Source organism: Alosa sapidissima, chromosome 7, assembly GCF_018492685.1.
Source record: "Alosa sapidissima isolate fAloSap1 chromosome 7, fAloSap1.pri, whole genome shotgun sequence".
Lineage (NCBI taxonomy): Eukaryota > Metazoa > Chordata > Actinopteri > Clupeiformes > Clupeidae > Alosa > Alosa sapidissima.
In genome coordinates, this window is record NC_055963.1 from 27,922,346 (window position 1) to 27,943,991 (window position 21,646).

A 21,646-nucleotide genomic window follows, 5' to 3' on the forward strand; every position below is an offset into this window, starting at 1 on the left:
AAGAATTCGGAGTGGCTACTTTATTTACTTTTAGAGCTTCAACATCATGTCAGACTCAGCGGTAAACGCAATAAAAACCACATTGCTTGTAAAAAAACGCTTGCAAAAACGCGGAAACAGATTCTCCCTGTGTCCCCTTTGTCTCTCTCTCTCTCTCTCGCTCTCTCTCTCTCTCTCTCTTTCTGCAAGTATCTCTCTCTCGTTGCAGTTGGTTTGGATTCTGCGCCATTTCGTTCTGCTTATTCACAGAGCCGAGCTAATTTTCTATAGTCCAAAGCAGCAACGTAACCACTATGTGCATCAACCTTTTATTGGGAAATAGTTATTTTGGATACATTTTAAGAAATGGAAGAGGCTCTTTCAGCATCTTTGTAAAAATAGCCTTCAATCAAAAATGGCAATTGCAGTAACATGTTGCTCAAACAAACTATGCACATTACCTGAAAATGAGATATTGCTCTTCAGGGTCAGAGTATGTGGAATGTAGGCTATGTTTATCAAATGAAAAGACAAAATATCCAGAACACTGTAAAACTAGAGTTCAAAGTTTGAAATAAGTTGGTGCACAAAAACGTTTCAACTAAACATTAGTTCAAATGTATAATCAAAATGATCCGTCAACACTTTTCAGAACCCTGGAGAGCACCTGCTAAGCCCCCCTAGCCCCCTCCCCACCCCCCTTACGTCAGTGACCCATTATTTCCTCCGTTTTTCCCCTTCTTGCTTAGCCTAGAAATCTAAATGCATCCACATCTTGATGTGGGTCTGGCTCGTCAGGCTATTTTTCGCTCATAATACGAGAATGACTTCCCTAGCCCATAACTTACCCATTATATTATGACATTAATTTCGCGTCTGAATGTAGCCTAAAGAATGGTCATAGCCTTACTTTTCTTTAGCTTCCATCAGTGAATTGTCCTAAAACCCCCCAAGTGTTTTCACCCACGCACGTATCCCACAAACTGCCGTCCAACTTCTGTGTCAAGAGGACTCAGGGCTAAGATGTGCAGAGACGACTCAGTGAGAGGAAATAGGCTTACTGCATATTCTGAACCAGGCATCTTTATTACTTCGACTCATAATTCTTCCATAATTGTAAGCACTGTGAGGTTTCAGACAGGACTGGGTCAGATTGGCACATGTCTGTTAAAGGCAATGCAAAACTTGAGATGAGCACAGTGTAGACGACAATAAAGACAGAGTTTGTAGCTTCTAGTTGTAGATAATAGCCTAAACTTTAGGCTATCACTTTATTCTGAAGTAAAATGGCAATGGTAGGTTAATATCCCTAGTTTTTCTTCCATTTTGTCTTTTTGATAGGCCTATAATTGATAGGCCTTGATGATGTGATTAAATGTGAATTATATGTGGTAACTTATTACATGGTATGTTTTTCGTTATTATTTCCTTGAAGAGCCCTTCTCTTCAACGAGAGAGATAAGACCGAATATGTAGCCTAACCTATTTATTTAAATTGTTCAAATGAGGCCACCGTAATCATACCGGAAGTTCTGGTATGTGGCTAAAAACAAGCTAGCTAGTTAGGTAGGCCTGATTTCATGTTCAAGTTGGAACTTTGCGTCAGGACTGTTTGCGACTTCGCTTTCGTCGAAGAATGTGAGTTTTCATCATATTTAATTGATTTAATTTGCTACGACCTATTGTTATTGTATTTACTGTCAAGTATATTGGCAGTGTGAATTCTGTGTTTTATTTGCAGTACTTCAGTTCCAAACAGCAATCCAAGCTAGCTAGCTAAGTTGCTAGTCATGTAGCAAGAAGCCTAACGTCAGCACTGAAACATGTCAGGGTTGTTGACTGAACAACATGTTTATATAGTTTTCGTCAACAGTAGATGCATTTCCACATTTAACATTAGAAACACACGAGAATGAATAGGGGGATGGTAATTTAAGGTAAGCGTATTCAGGCCTAAGCTACATCGTAGCAGAAAGAAGTTTGGTATCGTACGTTGTTTCACTTATCTCTGTGACGTAGTATAACAGCTGGTAAGCAAACAGAAGAAATGTGTAGGCCTACTGTACTGTGTACGTAGATGGTTAGTAACTTAGTTGTACGATCGTCAGGCCACATCTGTACGGATATCCTGAACTGTTATTTAGCAACTCAGTGACAAGTTGCCTTCTGTTGAGCCAGTATAAGCTGTGTTGTTTATGCTGCATCATGTGGAAATTGCACTACCAAGGTGGTTCGTATTCAGTCAACAGTCGTCATCTTTTAAACTTTAACTCCACAAAGCAAGCATCTACAATTGTTTTATAGCGTACAGAAATTGCACCTGCCTTGTAGCGTTTTCTGTATATGTTTTTCTTACACTTGACTCGTCCTGATAAAATTCTTCAGGATATAGCCTACAAATAATATTATTATTTTTCCATACCACTTGTAGCATACTTTCAGAACACTGTTTGCAGTAATGAGGTAGGTTGTGCATATGTAAAGGGTGTGTAGTTAGTAAATTCACTGATTTCCACTTCCCACTTCTCTCCTCTAGGTTTCCATACATTATCGTTACTTGCCTGTATCATTACTTGACTGAGACAGAGTGATTTCTTCCATCTACTGGTTGTCCCAGTGCATAAGTAATTTCCAAGTATTGGCTATTGGCTGAGAGCAGCACCATGTCTAGGAAGCAGTCTGCCAAGCCGGTGAGAGGAAACAGGAAGTATGACTTGGAGAGGAAGCGTGATGAGCGTGCGGCCCGCCGGGCTCTAGCCAAAGACAGGAAAAACCGCCCGCCAGGGGCGGATGAGGGCGAGGAGTTTGTCAGCTTCTCCAACCAGCTCCAAGCCCTTGGCCTGAAGCTGAGAGAGGTCCCTGGAGATGGGTAAGAGTAAAGGATGGCTCCTTCCGTGCCATGGTTAAGCTTTGCTTGGGTTTCCTGGGTTGCTAACTTGCTAATCTGTCAATCATCTACCCACCCCAATCTCCCCCAGGAACTGCTTGTTCCGTGCTCTTGGGGACCAACTGGAGGGACACTCGCGAGGTCACCTGCGCCTGCGGCAGGAGACCGTTCAGTACATGATGGACCACCGGCAAGACTTTGAACCTTTTGTGGAGGACGAGGTGCCCTTCACCCAACACTGTGAGATTACAGGGGCTATTGTGAGAGTGTGGGATGACATGTACCAGAAATGAAAGACCTCTAAACGATGACGACGACGACGATGATGATGTGTTCTTTGTATTGTAGTGTCAAATCTCTCCCAGCCGGGGATGTTTGCAGGGAACGACGCCATAGTGTCCTTTGCTCGCAGCCAGCAGGTTAAAGTCGTTATCCACCAGCTGAATGCTCCTCTGTGGGAGGTGAGCATCACCGCCTGTCTGTCGCTTTTTGTCTCTGTGATACATTTTATGTTGCATTATTTTATTTATTTCATATTTGCACCATTTTGTTTAAATTCCAAACCGTGCTAGAATATGTAACATCTATGACTTAATCAAGTTGCTTTTTTTTTAGATAAATGGCTCGGAGAAACAGCTTTGTCGAGAACTTCATATTGCCTATCGGTATGGAGACCATTATGACAGTGTGAGGCACATAGGCGACAACTCTGAAAGCCCATCTCATCTACGTATTGAGGTCCGTAGCCATGGAATGTTTTGCTTTTTATTCATCTCTCCTTGCTATTTTTTTTTGGTTCCTTCTGTATCCATTCCTGTAGTACTTGTATAGAATCTATCAAAATCAGTGACATGTATGCAAAAACCATATCAAGGATTGTTGTAGGTATGGAGTTTAGCTGATTGTGATAGGATTTCTGGTTGCCATTGTAACTGTCTCTAACTCCCTGTAGTTGACCTAAATTGTCTTTCCTCATTGCATGTGAAATGGCAGAACCTGAATAAAACCCGGCGGCAGCGTGAGTTTGGAGATGGCCTGGGCGAGCTGCACACGGGCCCTCCGGCCTCCCCCTCCCCCTCCGAGGACGAGGATGTGATCCTCAGCTCTCTCAGGAGCGCCAGTGCCAACGGTTAGTCAATCAGCCTGTCAGCCCGGCCCTTAACGCACCACGGCGTGCCCTTGGGGCGCCCCCACCCCCCCTCCACCCCCTCTTAACTCCTCACTCGCATGTCATTTCGATCGCAGGTCAAGGAGAGAATCTGTGTCACTCAAGTGCCACCACGCAGCCGCGCCATGCCGAGTGGCTGGAGCCCGAGCTCAGGAACCAGGGCTGCCCTGCCCACTGTGAGTCGGGGAGTGAGGCGCAGGGCTCCGAGTGTCGCTGCATGGCCACCGAGAGCAGTGAGAAGAAGGGGTCACCAGATGGCAGCACTGTGCAGAAAGCCAAGGTATCACTTTCAAGTTTGAGTGTTGTACTACATGTTGCTGAGAGCCAATGAATAATTGTAAGAGGTCTGCTTCTGCATTATATTATAAAGCAGTAATTTCTGGTGTGTGTGATTCATGTTATGGGATATACTCTGAATATTGTAATTTAGCAAGCAACGTAAACAATGAGTCATTGAGGAGCAACCATGAGGAAATATAACTGAACCACTTGCTCTGTTGCCTGAAAATAATAATGTATCCATTAGTCCCCTGAATTAACCGAACCCCCCCCCCCCCCCACACACACACACACACACACACACACACATTCCCACCCACTCTCCCTTAGGTGTCTAACAAACAGAGGAAGGAGCAGCAACGTCTGGACAAGAAGAGGAGGCAGGAAGAGCGGCATCGTCAGAAGGTCCAGCAGGGCAAAGGGTCACATGACCAGAACCAGAACTTACCTGAGCAGGTCACCCTGGTGCCCGCGCTCAACACTCTAAGCATCTAAGCCAATGGCTGAATGATTACGAGCGCACTCACGAGGCGTGGAAACAGCTGCTCTGAGACCAGTTCTTTTCTTTTTTTCCTCTCCATGTGGAACCCATAAAGAACGAGGTGCAGGAAGATGATTTCATGTGTGTGTTGAGGTTGAGGAGTGACCAGTCGCTGCTTCTCTCAGGAGATCATGTGTGTAATTGTGTGTGTGTATGCGTGTGTGTATGCGTGTGTGCATGCGTGTGTGCATGCGCGTGCGTATGTGTGAGGGCGTGTGAGAATGGTGTGAATTATTTTTGGTATTTAGAGTGTATTCGCCTGGCCTCATTGCTTTGTGTGGAGCTACAGGCAGGCTAGTGTTGTCTGCATAAAGTCAGCACTTTAAAAATCAGATCTCTTCTCTTTTTTTCCTTCCCGTTTCTTCAATCAGAGTTTTCTCTGCCTGATTTCAGCCAAAGAATCTGCAAGAATTTAAGAAATTGAAAGGGAATTTAAAGAATGTGTTTGCATAATGGTGGTTTCAGATGGGAACGATCAATTATTTCGAGTATATCCCCAGTTAAGCTACGGTCATGGCTTTTGCCCTACCTCCAGGACTTTTTCATTGCATGCTCCGGCGGACATGCAAGTGCTTATGGTTTAACTAGCTCAAACCTCAAGGCTTTTCTTCTGTTTGGACTCTTCAGATGAGTAATCATTTCTCTTCTTTGGAATGACGTACAATCTGACAATAAAGAAGAATGTTGGCAATACCGAATCAGCATTTTTATGAATGTCATTATGTCCATTTTTACGTGGGTCTTGTAGAAGCAGCTGTACTTTTTTATCGCTTATTTTTGTTTTGTTGTATTTACAACATGTCGGCTATCATGAAGAAAACCGACTGCGGAATGGAAAACAAGTCTCTTGGGCTGTCCCAAGTTTAGATATGATTCCTCTGTTATCTAATCGAGGAGCTTTCAAAGAAATGTTAAAAGACGTTTTAACAGCACACTGACAAAAAGGCAAAAGCTGCCTGTGGTTTTTCGATCTTGTGGAAGTAAGCAACAAATGCTCTTGCTACTAACTGCACATATAATGTGAGAACTTCTATAGAAAAGTTTGCTTGTTAGTCCAGTTAACATTAAACTCCACAAAATGAAATACGAGTTAACATTAAGTTAATGTATAGACAGAATGAGCTAAACACAACAACTCCTTAAACACTTGTTTACAGTGTACACACTAACCCAAGTCACACATTTCTGTATTTTAATGTAAGCACTCTAAACACACTAGAAAGGCAATCATCAGTCAAGTTTAATGCAAGAAAATGAAGGTGAAACTACTGTGATGAGAGCTTCTACTTTGTAAAAACCAAACAGGTGTGTTCAACTAGTACTGTTCCATGATTTTAAGTATGACTTTTTATATCTCTTAGCACCAGCAAATAATAAGAACCTATGAATAGCAGGACAGTAACAAAAAAGAGCATGCCAAAACAATGCCAGTCCTACAATTAACACATTTGGAAAAGCCAAGTAACTTCACCACTGTTCCTAGGTATTTTTTCCCTTTTGAATTGACCATTCATATACTAGTCAGAAGTTTCCCATTACTCAAGGCTGTTTCCCTGAAACAGGCATTTTTGAATTTGGATTTTTGCAGGAGCTAATTATCTTATACATTCAGAAACATAATATTTTGATATGAAATGTTCTTAATATTTTAGCAGATTAGTGTAGCAGTAGTATGTGTATGTGTATCTAGAGTTAATAACATTTACAAAGGTGTAAAAAAAAGTACATCATGGCCAAATCCACAGGGAGGCAGTAGAGATTTGTAAACACATGAGAGAGCAATTCCTGCCGTTCAGCTGAAAACTTTATATTCCATAAGAACAAGGAGACGATTCTGTGGCTTTATATATATACACGAAGTTGAATGAGTGACCACTGATTTAGTTCTTAGCTCCTGGCTGCCTGGATGGTAACGGAACAAGGGCCTTCCTCTACTACACAACAACATCTGTAACATCTTTAGGCTAAGAACATCTGCAAGCTGTTTTTCAAAAGAGGGCAACCACTGTCCACCCCTGACATTTCACTAAGTGCTGAGGTTTTGGTGAGCAGGAAAGCCACAGTGGCATCAAAATGTGCGGCCCTAGTCTTTTTTTCAATCCCTTCATATGTGCTACTTTTCTGTCGTGTGAACATGATTTTCTAAACATGGTTTTGCTCATTGTTCCCTTTACAAAGTGGGTAAATGTGAAATGGGGAGTATTCTGGGTAACTGTGGCAACATTATTCAAAAGACTCTGTTCTTTCAATCTGTTCCATAAGACTTCATTTTCTGTACATTCCCCTTTCCCTGCGAAAAAAAGAAATTCTAAGAGCACCTATAGCTACTGAAGTCGGAACCTCTCAGTAGTGCGATTAGTGTGTGTTTGAAGTGACGCAAAGTAAATGCCAGTGGTAGTTCTGAGGTTTGAGGGTCTGTTTTCAGTCAAAGGCAACAGATTACAGATTGTAAACGTGTGTGTGTGCGTGCGTGCGTGCGTGGGTGCGTGGGTGGGTGTGTGCATGTACATATGTGTGTGTGTGTGTGTGTGTGTGTGTGTGTGTGCGCAGGCGTGCGTGTAGGCATGTGTGTGGCTGTGTGAGGGACGGAGAGGCCTCTCGTCTGCTGGCGATAAGTGTTCCAGTGATTTCTGAGGTCTGGTCTCCCGTCTCCAGCCCTGTCCTCCCATCCATGTCAAGATGCTCATTGGCTGGCTTCTGCAAGAGGGCTTATGGGCTATGATTTGTAGCCCCAGGTCAATGCATCTACACACAAAAACATGCACATTACAAACTTGTTTTCAAGCTGACAGCTGGCTCATGTCTGATTATCTTTTCGTATGTTATGTTTGTATGTATGATTCTTCAGCTGCATGTACAGTTAAAGATATTTTCCTTGTGCAGACTTTTGATGAACTTTGAACTGACCAGCTAAATACATAATGCTTCCATTTATCCTATTCATCAATAGATTTTTAAAAAGCACACTAGTATTGAAACTTGCAATTCAAACACCAGTGCCTTGGTGATAAGGAGTTGCACTAACCTTTGAAGTGGGCTGTACAGCACAGACCCTCCCCTCTGGCCGTACGGTAGACGGGCGATACGCAGACGCGGGCGCTCGGCGGCATGTTTTTGAGCGTGGTGGACAGGGAGCTGGGCGGGAGATACAGGGTGGATCGGGCGGCGGCCTGACTCACCCGGCTTTGATCTCCCTCCCACGTAACCCAGTAACCACGCAGCCCCTCCTCCGCTCCCTTCCACTGGACCTGGACGGAGTCACTTCCTACTGTGGTGAGCTGCAAATCCGCAAGGGCTGGCAACACTACGAGAGAGAGAGAGAGAGAAAGAGCAAACAACAAAAAAGAGGGAGGGAGAGAGAAAAGGGAGGGAAGCAAGCAAAAATACATTAAAGGCGTGGTGGAGGTTAAACCCATTTCAGCTTGAGAATTTCGCCTCCCGATTTCGCCTAAGCTACTGCGGTCTACTACTCCTTCTCCCTGCGTACCTTCCTGGGTGCAGACTTTGACAGACATGGCTCTCTCGCCACCCGACGCGTGCTTGGCGCTCACGGTCACCAGGTACTGCGTGTCCGGCTCCAGGTTCCGGAGCACGGTGTAGTTCTGCTGTTTGTTGACCTTGGCGATCTGCAGCTTGCCGGCGGGAAGGGCCGAGTACTCCACCTGGACGCTCTGTACCGAGTCCGGCTGCACAGGGCCCCAGCTCACCCGCACGCTGTTCGACGTGGACTCTGACACGGTCACTGTAGCCGGACTCAGCACCTCTGCATGGGGAAAAGAAATATATTGATGAGGTGTGAGCATTAAACTGGAAGAGAGAGGAAGTGAGCAAGAGAAAGCGATGGCTAAATAATCCATTCCATGTGTTTTCAATTATACGTTATTATGTATTTCCTGTGTCTCTGAGTATTCCCTGTTCCACTCTTGTTTCTGGACACAGCCTTGTCTCCCACTCAGCTCACCTGACTGCGTCGTGAAGTAAGTGGTCAGGGTTTTCAGGATGCCCAGGTTCGACTCCGGCCTCAGGGTCACCTTGTACTTGGTGTCCGGCCTCAGGCCCGTGAGCTGGGCAGTCTTGGCATCGCCGGGCCGGCTGATGCGCTGGTGGTGGCCGGCGCCGGTTCCGGGGCTTGTGCCGGGGCCCCCGGCGGGGCCAGTCTCAGCTCCAGAGGGCACAGGGCCAAACCTGATGTCATAGTAGCCAGAGCCTGCCAGAACGGGCCGCCAGTGCAGCGTAGCACTGCGGGTGGACACATCTCGCACCTGCAGCCGCTCCGCCCTAATTATCTCTGACACGGGGGTGGCCACAAACAAACAAGCAGAGAGAGAGAGAGAGAGAGAGGGAGGGAGTGAGGGAAGAGGGATAAGAGAAGTGTGTGTGTGAGAAAATTTGACAGACAGCGAGAAGGGGGAAGACACAGTCGAGAAGAACGTAAGACAGAGAGAGAGAGAGTGGGGGCGAGTGAGGGGAGGGAAGTAAGTGTGGCAGAGAGAGAGGGGGGGGGGGGGTTTAGTCAGACACAAGGATTGCAGTGCATTCAGAACACCATGCCATGAAGCCCACATCTCAAAATAGACAAGACTGTCAGAGGATGCTTTGGTGATGAATTACCGTCTCTTGAGGGGTTTCACTGTCACTTGAATAAGTAACTCTGGCCATTGCTAGGCAGTCAATACCATATTTACCTTCTGCCTAAAAATAATGCACATGTACACAATTTACTATGTACGTATGTTGCCCAGTACACAGGACACAAATCTTTTGAAAGTGTTTATGTGTGTGGCCTGGTTGTTATCCAATCTCCACAAGGAGAAAATGCTCTCTATAAATACACTTGTCTGGCACAGTGGGGGGCAGGAGGGGGTGGGGGCTGAGAGAGAGAGGGGGCTGATGGGAAGGAAGAGTGGCTGATTGAATAATTTCTATATTAATACCTCCTCGCTCTCTCTCTTTTCAGGGCCACTCTCCATGTGCCTGCCTCCCCTTGCGTCTCCATGTCTCCGCGTGTCTGTGTCTCACTGTCTCGCTGTCTCACTGTCTCCAAGAGTTAGCGTCAGATCGGAGGAGCACAGTGGCCTACTTTCCAGAGACTCTGAGTTCAGTGTGTGGCCGCGCAGAGCTTGAACAGCCTTACAAAAACACATCAAAGGCTTTCTCTGTGCAGTTCCACTGCTCACCCCACTGCAGTCATGCACCCTGAGGAACTTACCGATGATGGCGTTCCTCACGTCCTCCACGATGATGTTAATGTCGTCGATGTCCACAAAGTACAGGTGCTCCTCCACAGGTGCGGACACCACCTCGCGTAGCACCTGATAATTCCCGTGCCCCGTGGAGACCACGAGCACGTCCACACCCTCGTTGCGCAGCTCCTTCATGGGCTTGCTGACCTGTCCCGGGTCCACGCCATCTGTGAGCCACAACAGGACCCGGGGCAGGTTGGGCCTGGTTCCGCCCGGGACCCCTTGAGGCAGCAGCCGCTCACCGGCTATCTCCAGGGCCTTCACAGTGTTGGTGTCCCCGCGGAGCTGCTTGACCTGGCGCAGGGCCTCCTGCAAGGCCTGCTGGGTGCGGTGGGTCTCGAAGCCGAACTCCACGCGCGGCTCGGTGCCGACCAGCAGCAGGCTGAAGCGCACCTCCTCAGGGCCCAGGGAGAAAGGCTGCAGCAGCTCGGCCAGAAAACTGACCATGTGCGAGAACTCATAGGACGCAATGCTGCCGGACGCATCCAGCAAGATCAACACATCTCCCTCACAGCAGTTCAGCACTACAGAAGGAGACGAAAACAAGAAATAAAGATGAAGAAATGAGACCAAGGTTAAGTTGCCAGTTGCACACAAATGGACGTTAACTGCCCATTACATTGGATAATTTGTTGATTGTATAAACAACTTGAAAAGCACTAAACAACATGCGCTTGTGAGCCACAGTAAAGCAGAATAAAAGTTTCAATAAAAAAAAGTATCTGGTGTGCAATGTGGAAAGTATGCAGCTAACACGAAAAAGTCACATATTTGTATGCAACTGTAATAATATTTTCATGGACTTTACTGAGCGCTACCCATTGAGGGCGCAGACAGGGAAGATGAGTGGGTGTTGAGAGAAAGGTGTGGAAAAGAGAGATAATGCTGAGAGAGTGAAGACAGAGGATAGGGCCAGCCTACAACAAACACGCTGTATTTAACAAGGGAGGTTACTACAGCCTCTTCATTATGGTAAAATGGTAGGAAAGTTGTGAGCCATTTAAGGGTAGTTTGCGGTTTTATGTGCAGCTCCAGGCATGGGAACATTATCCTACAGGAATGTTGTGCATAATATCCGCTCACTTATTACTGTGTAAAAACATATAAACAACACTACAAACATTCCCACAATGCACCGTGCACATGCATACTGTAAGTGTTTTTTTTTTTTTAAAAAGAAAAAAAGATATTGCTTTTATTCCGTACAGTCTCCAGATCCTTCATGCCTGCTCTCCTTATTTTCCAGTGTTCTCCTCCCTTCCACACATGCACACACATACACACACACATACTCTCTCTCTCTCTCTCACACACACACACACACACTCTTTCTCTCTCTCTCTCTCTCTATCTCCCACACACACACACACTCTTTCTCTCTCTCTCTCTCTCTCTCTCTCTCTCTCTATCTCACACACACACACACATTTCCACAAACACCAGAATCCGATGCACATAAGCTTCCTACAGCAGCCAGATTCCTTTGCTCTCACCCTCTACCTCCTTGGAACAAAACTGTCACAAAGTCATTAAAATTTTATGGGGTGGGCGTTAGAGGAGGGAAAATCCAGGGGCTAGGAGAGGTAAAGCAACAGCAATGCAAGAGAGAGAGAAAGAAAGAAAGAAAGAAAGAAAGAAAGAAAGAAAGAAAGAGAGGGAAACGGAAATGAGTGGGAAACAGGTTATTTAAGAAGGATCAGAGGCGGGCAGACACACGCTAAAAATAAAGACAGGGAAAGTGTCAGATTTAGAGGGTGCGCAGTGAGGGGTGAAAGATGAATTGAAGATATTTGTAAAGGCAATAGTGATTTTTTTGTATAGTCTCATGGCTTTGCTGGCATGAATCGGCCTCTACATTAGAGGTGAAAATAAACACAAACAGATGGTGAAAGGGATCAGGAGTGGGAGAACAGCAGGACTACTGGATATTAATGGTGTGTGGAGGAGGGGGAAGGAAAGAGCAGGGAAAGGGAGAGAGGGGGAGAGAGGGGGAGAGAGAGAAGACAGAGGGACAAGGGAGGTGACTTTTGGCAGTTCCACACAAGAAGAGATGGAATGTTCTTACTATTCCAGTTCTGATCCCGATAGTAACACAGACAGAAAGGGAAAGATAGAGAGAGAGAGAGAGGAATAGAGAGTGAGGCAGGACGAAAGAGGGAGCTGGTGGGTAGAGTTACGTAAAAGCAGGGTAAATACCAGGACATTCTGCCCACTGGTGCACTGCAGGCAAAAGTGCCAAGTGGGCATCTTCTAGGCCACGGGAATCTTGGCAATGTCTTATTTTAGTTTGTTTTCAGACAGCCCCATTGCTATGCCTCTTGTATTGACAGTTGAATATGCACAAGATTTTCCAAGTGTACATTAGTAAATGTAGGCCTCTTTTTTAACAGCCTAATTACTTGTGTGTAGTCTTGAATCTGGGTTCACAAGATGGATACAAATTCAGGGGAGGTCATTTGGATTCAATTAGTCACCCTTTTGTTTCTGGGCCAACTTACAGTAACATCTATCCAAAAGCAGAATGTGGATCAAGTTGAAAATTACATTTATAATACCCTAATGACAGTCAGCACTAGCTGATTTCATTGTAGGATGTGAAAATAAAATGCAATTTAGCAATCTCCTGATTTATGTGCTTTTTAGCCAGGAGGAAAAATGCAACTTGAACTCCAGAGGAACTTTAAAGAGCAAATACCTTCCTTTAATGGTCCTGTGCTGTGTTCACTTCTTTCTCAACAGATGACATATCTACCTTTATCACACTATTTCATTTGATAGTGTGCAGGGAAACAGGTCCTTTGGAAATATTCCACAATTTTATGGCCTTCATAACCTTTTGTTCGCAAAGGAAAAGCCCCCTTACACGTGTACTCTGTCCTTAACCTTTCAAACTTTGTACCTTGGGGGGAGTGTGCGGTGATCTACAGCTAATCATGTAGAACGGCCCTTTAGGTATCACTGACCTTTGCATATGTGTTCTGAAGGGTCACGGCTAATGGGAAATACTGCAGGGAAAAGATCTATGCTTATCTCTGTGTAGAGCAGATCCGAGGCAGAAGCCAGAGGGCCCCAGAGAACTGGACACTGTTGCAAGTTTGGAGAGGAGACTTATGCCACTATTGTGACAGGGTGTCACCAAGACAATTTACAAAATAAGACAGTGGCTGGACCTGTGAGTTGTTTACTCCTCTCTCTCTCTCTCTCTCTCTCTCTCTCTCTCTGTGTTGTGTGTGTGTGTGCGTGTGCGTGTGCGTGTGCGTGTGCGTGTGCGTGTGTGTGTGCGTGTGTGCGTGTGCGTGTGCACACACAAATGTGTATACACATATGCCCATAGGTTTTGGAAACGCCCATAGCCCATACTGTATGTGTTTACAGTTTAAAGTCATAGACCACACATCAGTCTGATAAAAATATTTAAAGGTCCCTGTCTACAGTATGTATACATTTTTGGCCCACAGCATACCCGTTTCATGAGCACCATGGCATATTTTAGGATTATTTTTCACTTACAGAAATAGAGATGATACATCTCATGTCAACATTAGTTCAATTACACAGGGGTACCCAATCAGCACCACCCAAACTTACAGGAATCCTATTTGAAGATGTTTGGAAGGAACATAATTTGTATTTACTGAATCTGAATGTAGTCGTCTGCTATCTTTGTTGATCATTATGTTGAAACAAATCTGAAGAATCTAATCAAATTAATAACTGTTTTCTTATCTCGACTAAACTTGATGAATGGAACATAGAATAATTCACCTTAGTGCATGCTGGCATGTTAAAAAGTCTCACACACGATCACCCAGCCGACCTGAAGCGACTCACCTGTGTCAGGTACTGTTTGTGAATTAGTCCTACACAGTAATACGCTGGCAAAGAATAGCGTGAGAATAAACGGAAAACCCATTGCCATTTATATGAGAGTTTCAGAGACGTAGAATATTTTCCACAAAGCTCTCTACGACAAAACGTTCATTGCCCGAACCGTCGCTTCAGCTCAGAGCATAGTTGTGCATTCCCCGTCAAACATTGTGCGTTTCAAAACCATAACAGGATTTTCAGAAGAGTGCTGAGTAGTCCAGTCTTAATGACTCCGTAAGAGTTGTATTTTGCCGATAGCTTTTTTTTTATATCATAAAATGAATCTTCTGTGAAGTCTGGGGCTGATTGTCCAAGTTCCTTCCTTCGCTTTGAATCAAACGAACAACATAACTTCTCGTGCGCTCCTTGGCTACTGAACGCGACCCATTCATACCCGTTCTCTCTCCCTCCCTCTCTCTCTCGCTCCCTCTCTCGTCTTAGTATAGAAAGGGCAGTGGCCAAGCGTCGTCAGTCTGGACATGTGCCAGGTTGTTGGTCATTGTCATTATCTTATTTCATATACTTTATTAATGGAAGCATGAGGCAAACTTAAACTCGTTAGCCTACCGTAGAACAGCAGGCTATCGTCCAAGTTCATCGCCTCAAAATGTACATAATTAAAGGACATCTGAACCCATCTGGCTCAATTAAAAAGAAGGCATCCCTGTCGTTAACATGACAGAGTAATGTTTTTGGCCGGACTGACTGAGGAACATAAAGTGTATGTGCATTTGGCGTTCAGAAATAATCTTTCCATCTGTAGTCTTGGTGTCTGACCACGAATAGGATCTTGCGTGTGTCTTCTGTGACTAAAAATAGAGCGCCTATATTCTCAGGAGGTGTAAATAATACATTTGGAGTGTCTTAAAGGTTGAATTAAATTGGAATAATTTATTCGCTAAATCACTTCACTAAAAGGCTGAAAGTATAGGCTATTATTTGAATATTGAGGAATATTGTCAATCTATATTCATGAAGAAATTACAAGTGATGCAAGACCAGAGATTTAAACATCTCTGCATCTGCTGAGTCAGCACAGCAGCTAGTGTTGGGAGCAGAACCCGACCACACACCTAGTTAGCAAATACAGACTACCTACCAACAAAGGCCACCATGAGTAATACAACATTTATTGTACAATCCGGCAGCTGTTGGGTAATACTGCATATGCTGTCCCCAGTACAACTGTCAAACTCATGTCAGTAATTATGTATGTAAAGTATGCCTTTTTATTTCTAGGTGCAACCTGCATGACACTCATTGAATGCTCTAGAAAGTGGCCACCCAGACAACTCTGAGCTGTTGAGGCGGTCTTCCTCACGGTGAACTTGTGCTGACACGCAGCTCCCATCTCACATGTGACTCACATCATATGTGCAGATCCGTACATGACATGAGCAGGCCACACAAAAGGCATAAATCAATTGCTCTTCTGCACCTGGATAAACTTTTGGTGAAAAGAGAGAGAGAGAGAGAGAGAGAGAGAGAGAGAGAGAGGGTGTGTGTGTGTGTGTGTGTGTGTGTGTGTGTGTGTGTGTGTGTGCGTACGTGCGTGCGTGCGTGTGTTGCAGCCGATGAATGCATGTATAATGTGAGACATATAGAAGTGTCTAATGGATTTTCTCGTCTTTTGTCCTGTTTCACGTGGTGGTTTGTGATGCCATTGCAATGAATACGTTTGGTAAGAATAAAAGTGAAGTCTGAGAAAGAGGATGAGAAAGTCAGTGTAACCCTATTTTCTCTGTTACATACAGAAAACATTAACAGAAGACGGAGATGGTGTTCACAATGTACAATTAGCACCAGAGTTAAACACTTAATCTGATAGGTGAAGATGCTTTCACAAACTTAATTATAGGGGTTGATTGCATGCATTTAAGATAACAATTAGTATGCATTGTTTTAATTGAAGCACTTATAAGGGCTTTTGGCCTCAAAGTGGCTGTGCTTGCCAGTGGGTATGACAGGGTAAGGAGGGGATGGTGCTGGGACCCCAGGGAATGGCCTTGCCCAATTATGTTTGCCCTGGCATAATGGAAAATCAGGGTAGGGAATGGCAGGAATCATTTCTGAAAAGCCATGTTGCAAATGGGACATCGCTTTAATGGTTGTGTTTTCATGTTACAGATTTTGAGCAAATAATAGACATAAAGTAAGCTAAAATGTTACAAAAAAGTAATAATTAATATTTTAAAGTTCTTACATGAAGTTTTATACTGAGCAGCACATTTATTTGTCAAACAAATAATCATTCATCTAAAACCATTCTTATCACTTTGGCTTTACAAATATGGAGAATAGCCTGAGACCTTAATAAAAATGAGCTTTTTAGGATTTGTTTGGTCAGATCGTTTATTTAGCTGTGTTTGTTTATCGTGTGTGATGTGATTTTGGGGATGGTGGTAGGAAAGCATTCCACTGCAGTTTTGTTTGAAATAAAACTAAGGGATGAGCAAACATGAGTGAAGGTCAGTCTCATTCAATCTCACACAGAAGATTACAAGAAAACACGAAAAGGCCATTAGAGATTACGGACACTAGAATGCAGGGGTGTAGTGGTAAAATAAGAGGTGGGTAAAGTATGAATTCTGTGGTCACGGTAAGGTGGACTGCGCCATGCGGTATCGGATTTTTTAAAAAAGGCATTCAGAACATGCTTGATGATGGTCAAGGTTATTGTCCAATGTTTATAACAATACCAGTGGTATTAGATGGTTCTTAGAGTGTACATATTGTGAATGTGGATAATACAGTGTGATTTTTGAATGTTAAAAGTTCCAATTGGTGAATAAACTTTTTGGAGAGGTGGATAAACTCTAATAAGAGATGGATACACTCTATTTCTGTAATGTCAGAGGTGGATTAACTGCATTTACTTGTGTTTAGCCTCCACTACAGCCCTGCTAAAGTGAGGTAAGAACAGATTTTTGGGTTGTCTGTTGTGGCTTGCCCAAGTACTACAGGTGTGGAGGGGTATGTGTTTATCTGGTAACACAAACCAAAATCTCTGCTCGCATGAAAGGATAAACACTTTAGCCTCCTCCTTCTTCATGTGCCAAAGGAACAGACATAAACAAAGAATGTCCAAGTAAACTATAAATAGTTGGGAAGTTCAGGGGAGTTTTCCTGCCAGCGGACTCCGTGCTCGTTAGCTACCTCCGAGATGCCCGCAGTCTTCCTGCTTTCTTCTGACCCCCTGCACACCTGCGTCACCACAGCTTCCCTTTCTTTCAGCCCTAATGTCCACACCTTCCTCCTCTCAAGGTTCACCCATCCATGCTGTGACGGGGCCAGTGGGTGTACATGTGGTCCCCAGGTGTCGGAATACCGGCGAGTCACCACGTGACCGTGAGTTGTTGAAATGAAGATTTTGTTTCAAATGGAATAGACATCAGTGGGATCATGATTTTTATATTTTTCATGATTCAATATCAACAGCTTAAACTTAAAATTAAAGATAAAACAAGCCTCACCAACAACACATTACAACCATATGAACTTGTAGAAAAAATTATGAAAATGAATAACTTCAAAAAATTAACCTCCCAGCTATATACACTGATCACAAACCTAAAAACAACAATAACACTCCCAATAACTAAGTGGGAAAATGACTTGGCGTTCTCTCCCAACCCTGATTATTGAGAACAAATCTGCAATAACACATTTTCCATGACCACTAACACAAATTTACAGCTTATACAGTATTTCACATACAAGTCATTCATAGATCTCACATCACTCAAAGTAAAATGTTTAAAATGGGCTTAACCAACACAGATATTTGTTCACAATGCACTTTAGGTAGCACAGACGACTATCTGCACGCCATGTGGCTCTGTCAACCTGTCCACTCTTTTTGGGTCACAATCACTGAGGCACTATCTAACATCCTGGACTCCAGAATCCCATCATCTGGTCTCCCTTTCTATCATTTTTAAATTCAACAAAACCATAACCCCAAGCTCTCCCCCCTTTCCTTGCCCCCTTCTCTGTCTTTATCTATCTGTTTATTTGTTTGATTGAATTGATTGTTTGTTAATTAATCAATTGATTGATTAAAACTTCATTTATTTATTTTATTTAACCTTATTTCCTCCTTTCCCCCCTACATTCACCACTTTACATATAGACACACACTAGCAACACCCAAACATAGCATGTTACCAAAGCCCTTTACCATGACCACTCAAAGACCTTTCCAATTAATTACAAAGAACTGAGTCCCATACTGTCAGCTCTGTCATCGTCCTGTCCCACTGTCTGTCTGCGTGTCTGTCTGTCTGCGTGTATGTCTGTCTGTCTGTATGTCTGTCTGTATGTTTGTCTGTCTATCTGTCTGTCTATCCGTCTCACTTGTCTACGTAACCTTATTGCGTTTCATGTGTTTTATGTTTCAATTCACGTGGTGCTATATGATACGGATTCCGCGGTCATATACATAAATGGTTGAGGTAGGACAATTGTATTTGCACTTGAAAAATATGTTACTTAAATAAAAATAAAGTTGTCCTCCGAAGAGGGGGGGGGGGTGGTGGTGGGCCAAAAAAAAAAAAAAGAATAGTGTTGAATAGCATTAATGACTTAACTTTTCCCGAAGAATTGTACAGACATGACTATTTAGACAGGATATCCCATTAAGCTTGGAATGCCAGGGGCCACTGGAACAGAACAGATTGAGGGGGAAGCCATATATTATGACATGCTTCCCCCCTGACCACACCGGCTCTGTACCTTTGTATCATGCTTTAGACTCCACTGTCCATTATTAATATAATGAAACATTTCAGATTAAGTTAGTGAACCAATCCGTATCTGACGTCAGAGAGTAGTACAGCAACAATAAATTCTTTGTGTTGCTACAGAGGCCTGTGTAACAGTTGCCATTGAGAAGTTTTCATATTGAAATGATCAGGAAAATGTGCTCAGCTAAATGCAGCGCTCGCTCAGTGTTTCCAACATGCAAGGGGCCAACACCCTCTGCGTAGCATTAGACCTTTCCATGATGAAATATAGTACAGTTTAGTGCTCCTCAGTGGCCCTTGTGTTCGCGTTTTCTTTCTACTCAGTCTGAAGCTGACTCCCTCTCCAGAGAATCATTTCAGTTGTGACCTGTGGGAGACCAGAGCCATTGTTTTTTTCTGATAGATTTGGATTTATTGCTTTTTGGTGCTGCACAGGGGGTAGCCAGGGTTCAAGAGCTCCAACAAACAGTCCTTTGTCGGTCTTTTTGGGAGAGTTTCAGTCTATCCCTATTTGCTAATGTTTCTATGACGTAGTGACAACGAATAATGAATTTCAGAATCAGTGAAACAACAGTATTATTTACAGAAATATTCAGTATAATTACAGAAATACTCCTCATCAAGCTGGGTTCTGAACTCTGGTACGTTTCTTTGTTTGTTTTTGTAAGTGTCAAACGTTTACTGTAGCTTCCAGTTTGGAATGGTACGTGATTGGAGCGGAAAGTGTCCAGCGGTTTGAGGGAAAGGTCAACAACATGAATCATCAGAGTCAGAAACACATCAACCTTCCCTATTCAGACTGAAGAGTCTCACACTCAGCAGCAGATTTTTTAATAACACCATACACCAAAAGCCTCTCTCTTCTTAAAGTAAAGCTTCCCAGTCACTGGAAGTGTTTACATCAGTCTGAGCATTGCCTGAATTCCTTTGAGGTGCATGCAACTCTGCACTCCTCCCTGCCTCTCTCCTGCGCTCTTTCGCTCTCTCTCTCTCTTTATTCCTGCCCTCCTTTTCTTTGCAGTCGTTTCCATGCGCGCAGCTTTTTATAAGGCCACGGATCTCTGCTCTCCCCTTTCATTCTTCCCTCTGTTCTTTGTCCTCCTTTTGGGTTTTGTGAGTGTGCGTCTATTCTCCTGGCTCCTGAATCGACTTGGCGGCAATACTGTACAGCTGCAATATCCTTTACTTTTCCCCTAGTCATGTCTCATTGCACCACCCACCCCCATCATTCCCCATAGTAGAATACAGCTGCCTTTCACATACTCGCACACTAGCGCACTCCTCCAAACACCCACATGCACGTATACACAGAAATACACATACGCACCCACAGGCACACATACTGTATACACTCTCTCTCTCTCTCTCTCTCACACACACAGACACACACACACCTCACAAGCACACACACACACACATACACACACTTACAAACACATGTGTGCAATCCTTTCCATACCATATGGACCCACAGCATGCACACCACCACAGTGGGAGAGAAGAAGTGGCAAGAATGCCTTCTGAAGTCTTAGCATCATTTGAACGTGCTCACAGAAAGCACTGTATATATGCATGCCCCAAATATAATACCGACGAGCACCTGTGAGCGGCCTTTATGATCTTCTTTGTGTGTTTCCCAGAGATGAATGGACGGATGTAGAAGAGACAGTGTTTATTTTATACAGCCTTTCATTGGTTGCCAAATTCGCTCAGGCCCTCCGTGGCAAAGCAGAGACCTGTCCAGACAGATTCATTTGCAAATGTGATTACAGAAAACATCCCAGTTTCTTAAAACAACACATGTCAGATAACTTCAAATAGCCACGTCTGTATGTGTGTGTGTGTTTCTGCATTTGTGTGTGTGTGTGTGTGTGTGCATGTGGCCATATGCTGGCTGCACAGTGCCATCTATCACTGCATACCTTTTCATCTCTCTCTCTCTCTCCTCATGTGTGTAGGCGTATCTGTGTGAGTATATGTGTTTGTTTGTGTGTCTGTGTCTGCGTGTGTTGTGTATCTCCCTCTCCCATATGTGTAGGTGTGGTGTTGATGACAGGTTGATGACAGTGTACTCTTGTCACCCCGGTTGCTTACAAGCATACCTAAATATCAGTTCCTCCTTGGCGCAGAGATCCTCCCCTCACCGATATTGCTCACCGATACCTCCTTCTTGGTGCCCCTGGGGTGATCTTTATAACCTGACTCATCCAGCCCCACTTCTGTTCATGCTGACAGATGAGAAGTGAGAGGAGGAGAGAAGATGAGTGGAGAGGGGAGGAGAGGAGAGGCATTGTGTCTGACAGTGGTTGTGTCAACCTTCTGGGGGCATGCTCGGGCCTGTCCAGTATTAGTAACTCTGTCTACAACATGTCTGAAGTCAGGGAATAGACCCCCCCCCCCCCAAAGAAAAAGCACAGCACAGCTCAGCACAGTCCAATGTGCTGGGATCTGTCAGTTTTATTCCCCAGAGAGGACGAGATGAGAGGACGGGGCGAGCGTCCTGCCCTTTGGGCGCTGGACCTTCTATGTTTACTGTGGGAATGGAAATAAACAACAGAGTGGATGATGCGCGGGGGCAGATAAAGATGAGACCTGACGGGAGCCAGATTTGTGAAATAGATATTTCAGCCGTGACCTCCTGTGTCAGATACACAGTTTACACAACTGCTGGGTCTCTTCACCACTACAGCATGTGTGGCAACAAGCCTGTGTAGCATTCTCATATTGAGGAAAGATGAATTGCGCTTGGATAAAATGAATATCTAAATAGCACCTTTTGGGAAAGACATTTCTATTTTTAAGTCGGCCTGTAAAAATATTTAGAGATGATATGATAATACTGAAAAAGCAAGTGTTAGTAGTTTTGTTATTTTTATTTTGTGAGTCAACAAATGGACACAGATATGGTTGGGGTGACTCTGCTTCACCCACCTGGTA

The 21,646-nt window shown here is 44.2% G+C and overlaps 2 protein-coding genes across 4 annotated transcripts; one reads left to right on the forward strand and one right to left on the reverse strand.

Annotated features, from left to right (window-relative positions):
- The first annotated feature begins 1,473 nt into the window (after positions 1–1,473).
- otud3 (OTU deubiquitinase 3) lies at positions 1,474–5,552 on the forward strand. 3 transcript variants are annotated; one of them, XM_042097412.1, is made up of 8 exons: positions 1,474–1,617; positions 2,516–2,848; positions 2,958–3,106; positions 3,215–3,327; positions 3,482–3,604; positions 3,860–3,995; positions 4,112–4,314; positions 4,644–5,552. In XM_042097412.1, the coding sequence occupies exons 2-8, from the start codon at positions 2,643–2,645 to the stop codon at positions 4,806–4,808; spliced, it is 1,095 nt and encodes a 364-aa protein (XP_041953346.1). In that variant the 5' UTR covers positions 1,474–1,617; positions 2,516–2,642; the 3' UTR covers positions 4,809–5,552. The 3 variants fall into 3 exon arrangements, with proteins under 3 accessions (XP_041953346.1, XP_041953348.1, XP_041953347.1); XM_042097414.1 differs by lacking the exon at positions 1,474–1,617 and adding an exon at positions 1,798–1,916; XM_042097413.1 differs by lacking the exon at positions 1,474–1,617 and adding an exon at positions 2,042–2,209.
- A 524-nt stretch (positions 5,553–6,076) lies between these two features.
- Positions 6,077–14,383, reverse strand: vwa1 (von Willebrand factor A domain containing 1). Its single transcript, XM_042097409.1, has 6 exons — positions 13,929–14,383; positions 10,064–10,621; positions 8,816–9,142; positions 8,342–8,617; positions 7,880–8,158; positions 6,077–7,599 (listed from the first exon to the last, which is right to left on the reverse strand). Exons 1-6 carry the CDS (start codon positions 14,014–14,016, stop codon positions 7,571–7,573), a joined length of 1,557 nt encoding a protein of 518 aa, XP_041953343.1. The 5' UTR covers positions 14,017–14,383; the 3' UTR covers positions 6,077–7,570.
- Between the last annotated feature and the right edge of the window lie 7,263 nt (positions 14,384–21,646).

Excerpts from the sequence above, each read along its gene's own strand:
- otud3 (XM_042097412.1), top strand. The coding sequence starts at position 2,643 with ATGTCTAGGAAGCAGTCTGCCAAGCCGGTGAGAGGAAACAGGAAGTAT. Across the intron at positions 2,849-2,957 it reads AGAGAGGTCCCTGGAGATGG|GAACTGCTTGTTCCGTGCTC; the intron begins GTAAGAGTAAAG and ends AATCTCCCCCAG. Across the intron at positions 3,996-4,111 it reads CAGGAGCGCCAGTGCCAACG|GTCAAGGAGAGAATCTGTGT; the intron begins GTTAGTCAATCA and ends TTTCGATCGCAG.
- vwa1 (XM_042097409.1), bottom strand. The coding sequence starts at position 14,016 with ATGGCAATGGGTTTTCCGTTTATTCTCACGCTATTCTTTGCCAGCGTA. Across the intron at positions 10,622-13,928 it reads ACAAACAGTACCTGACACAG|TGCTGAACTGCTGTGAGGGA; the intron begins GTGAGTCGCTTC and ends CTCCTTCTGTAG. Across the intron at positions 7,600-7,879 it reads CTGTACAGCCCACTTCAAAG|ATGCATTGACCTGGGGCTAC; the intron begins GTTAGTGCAACT and ends TTTTGTGTGTAG.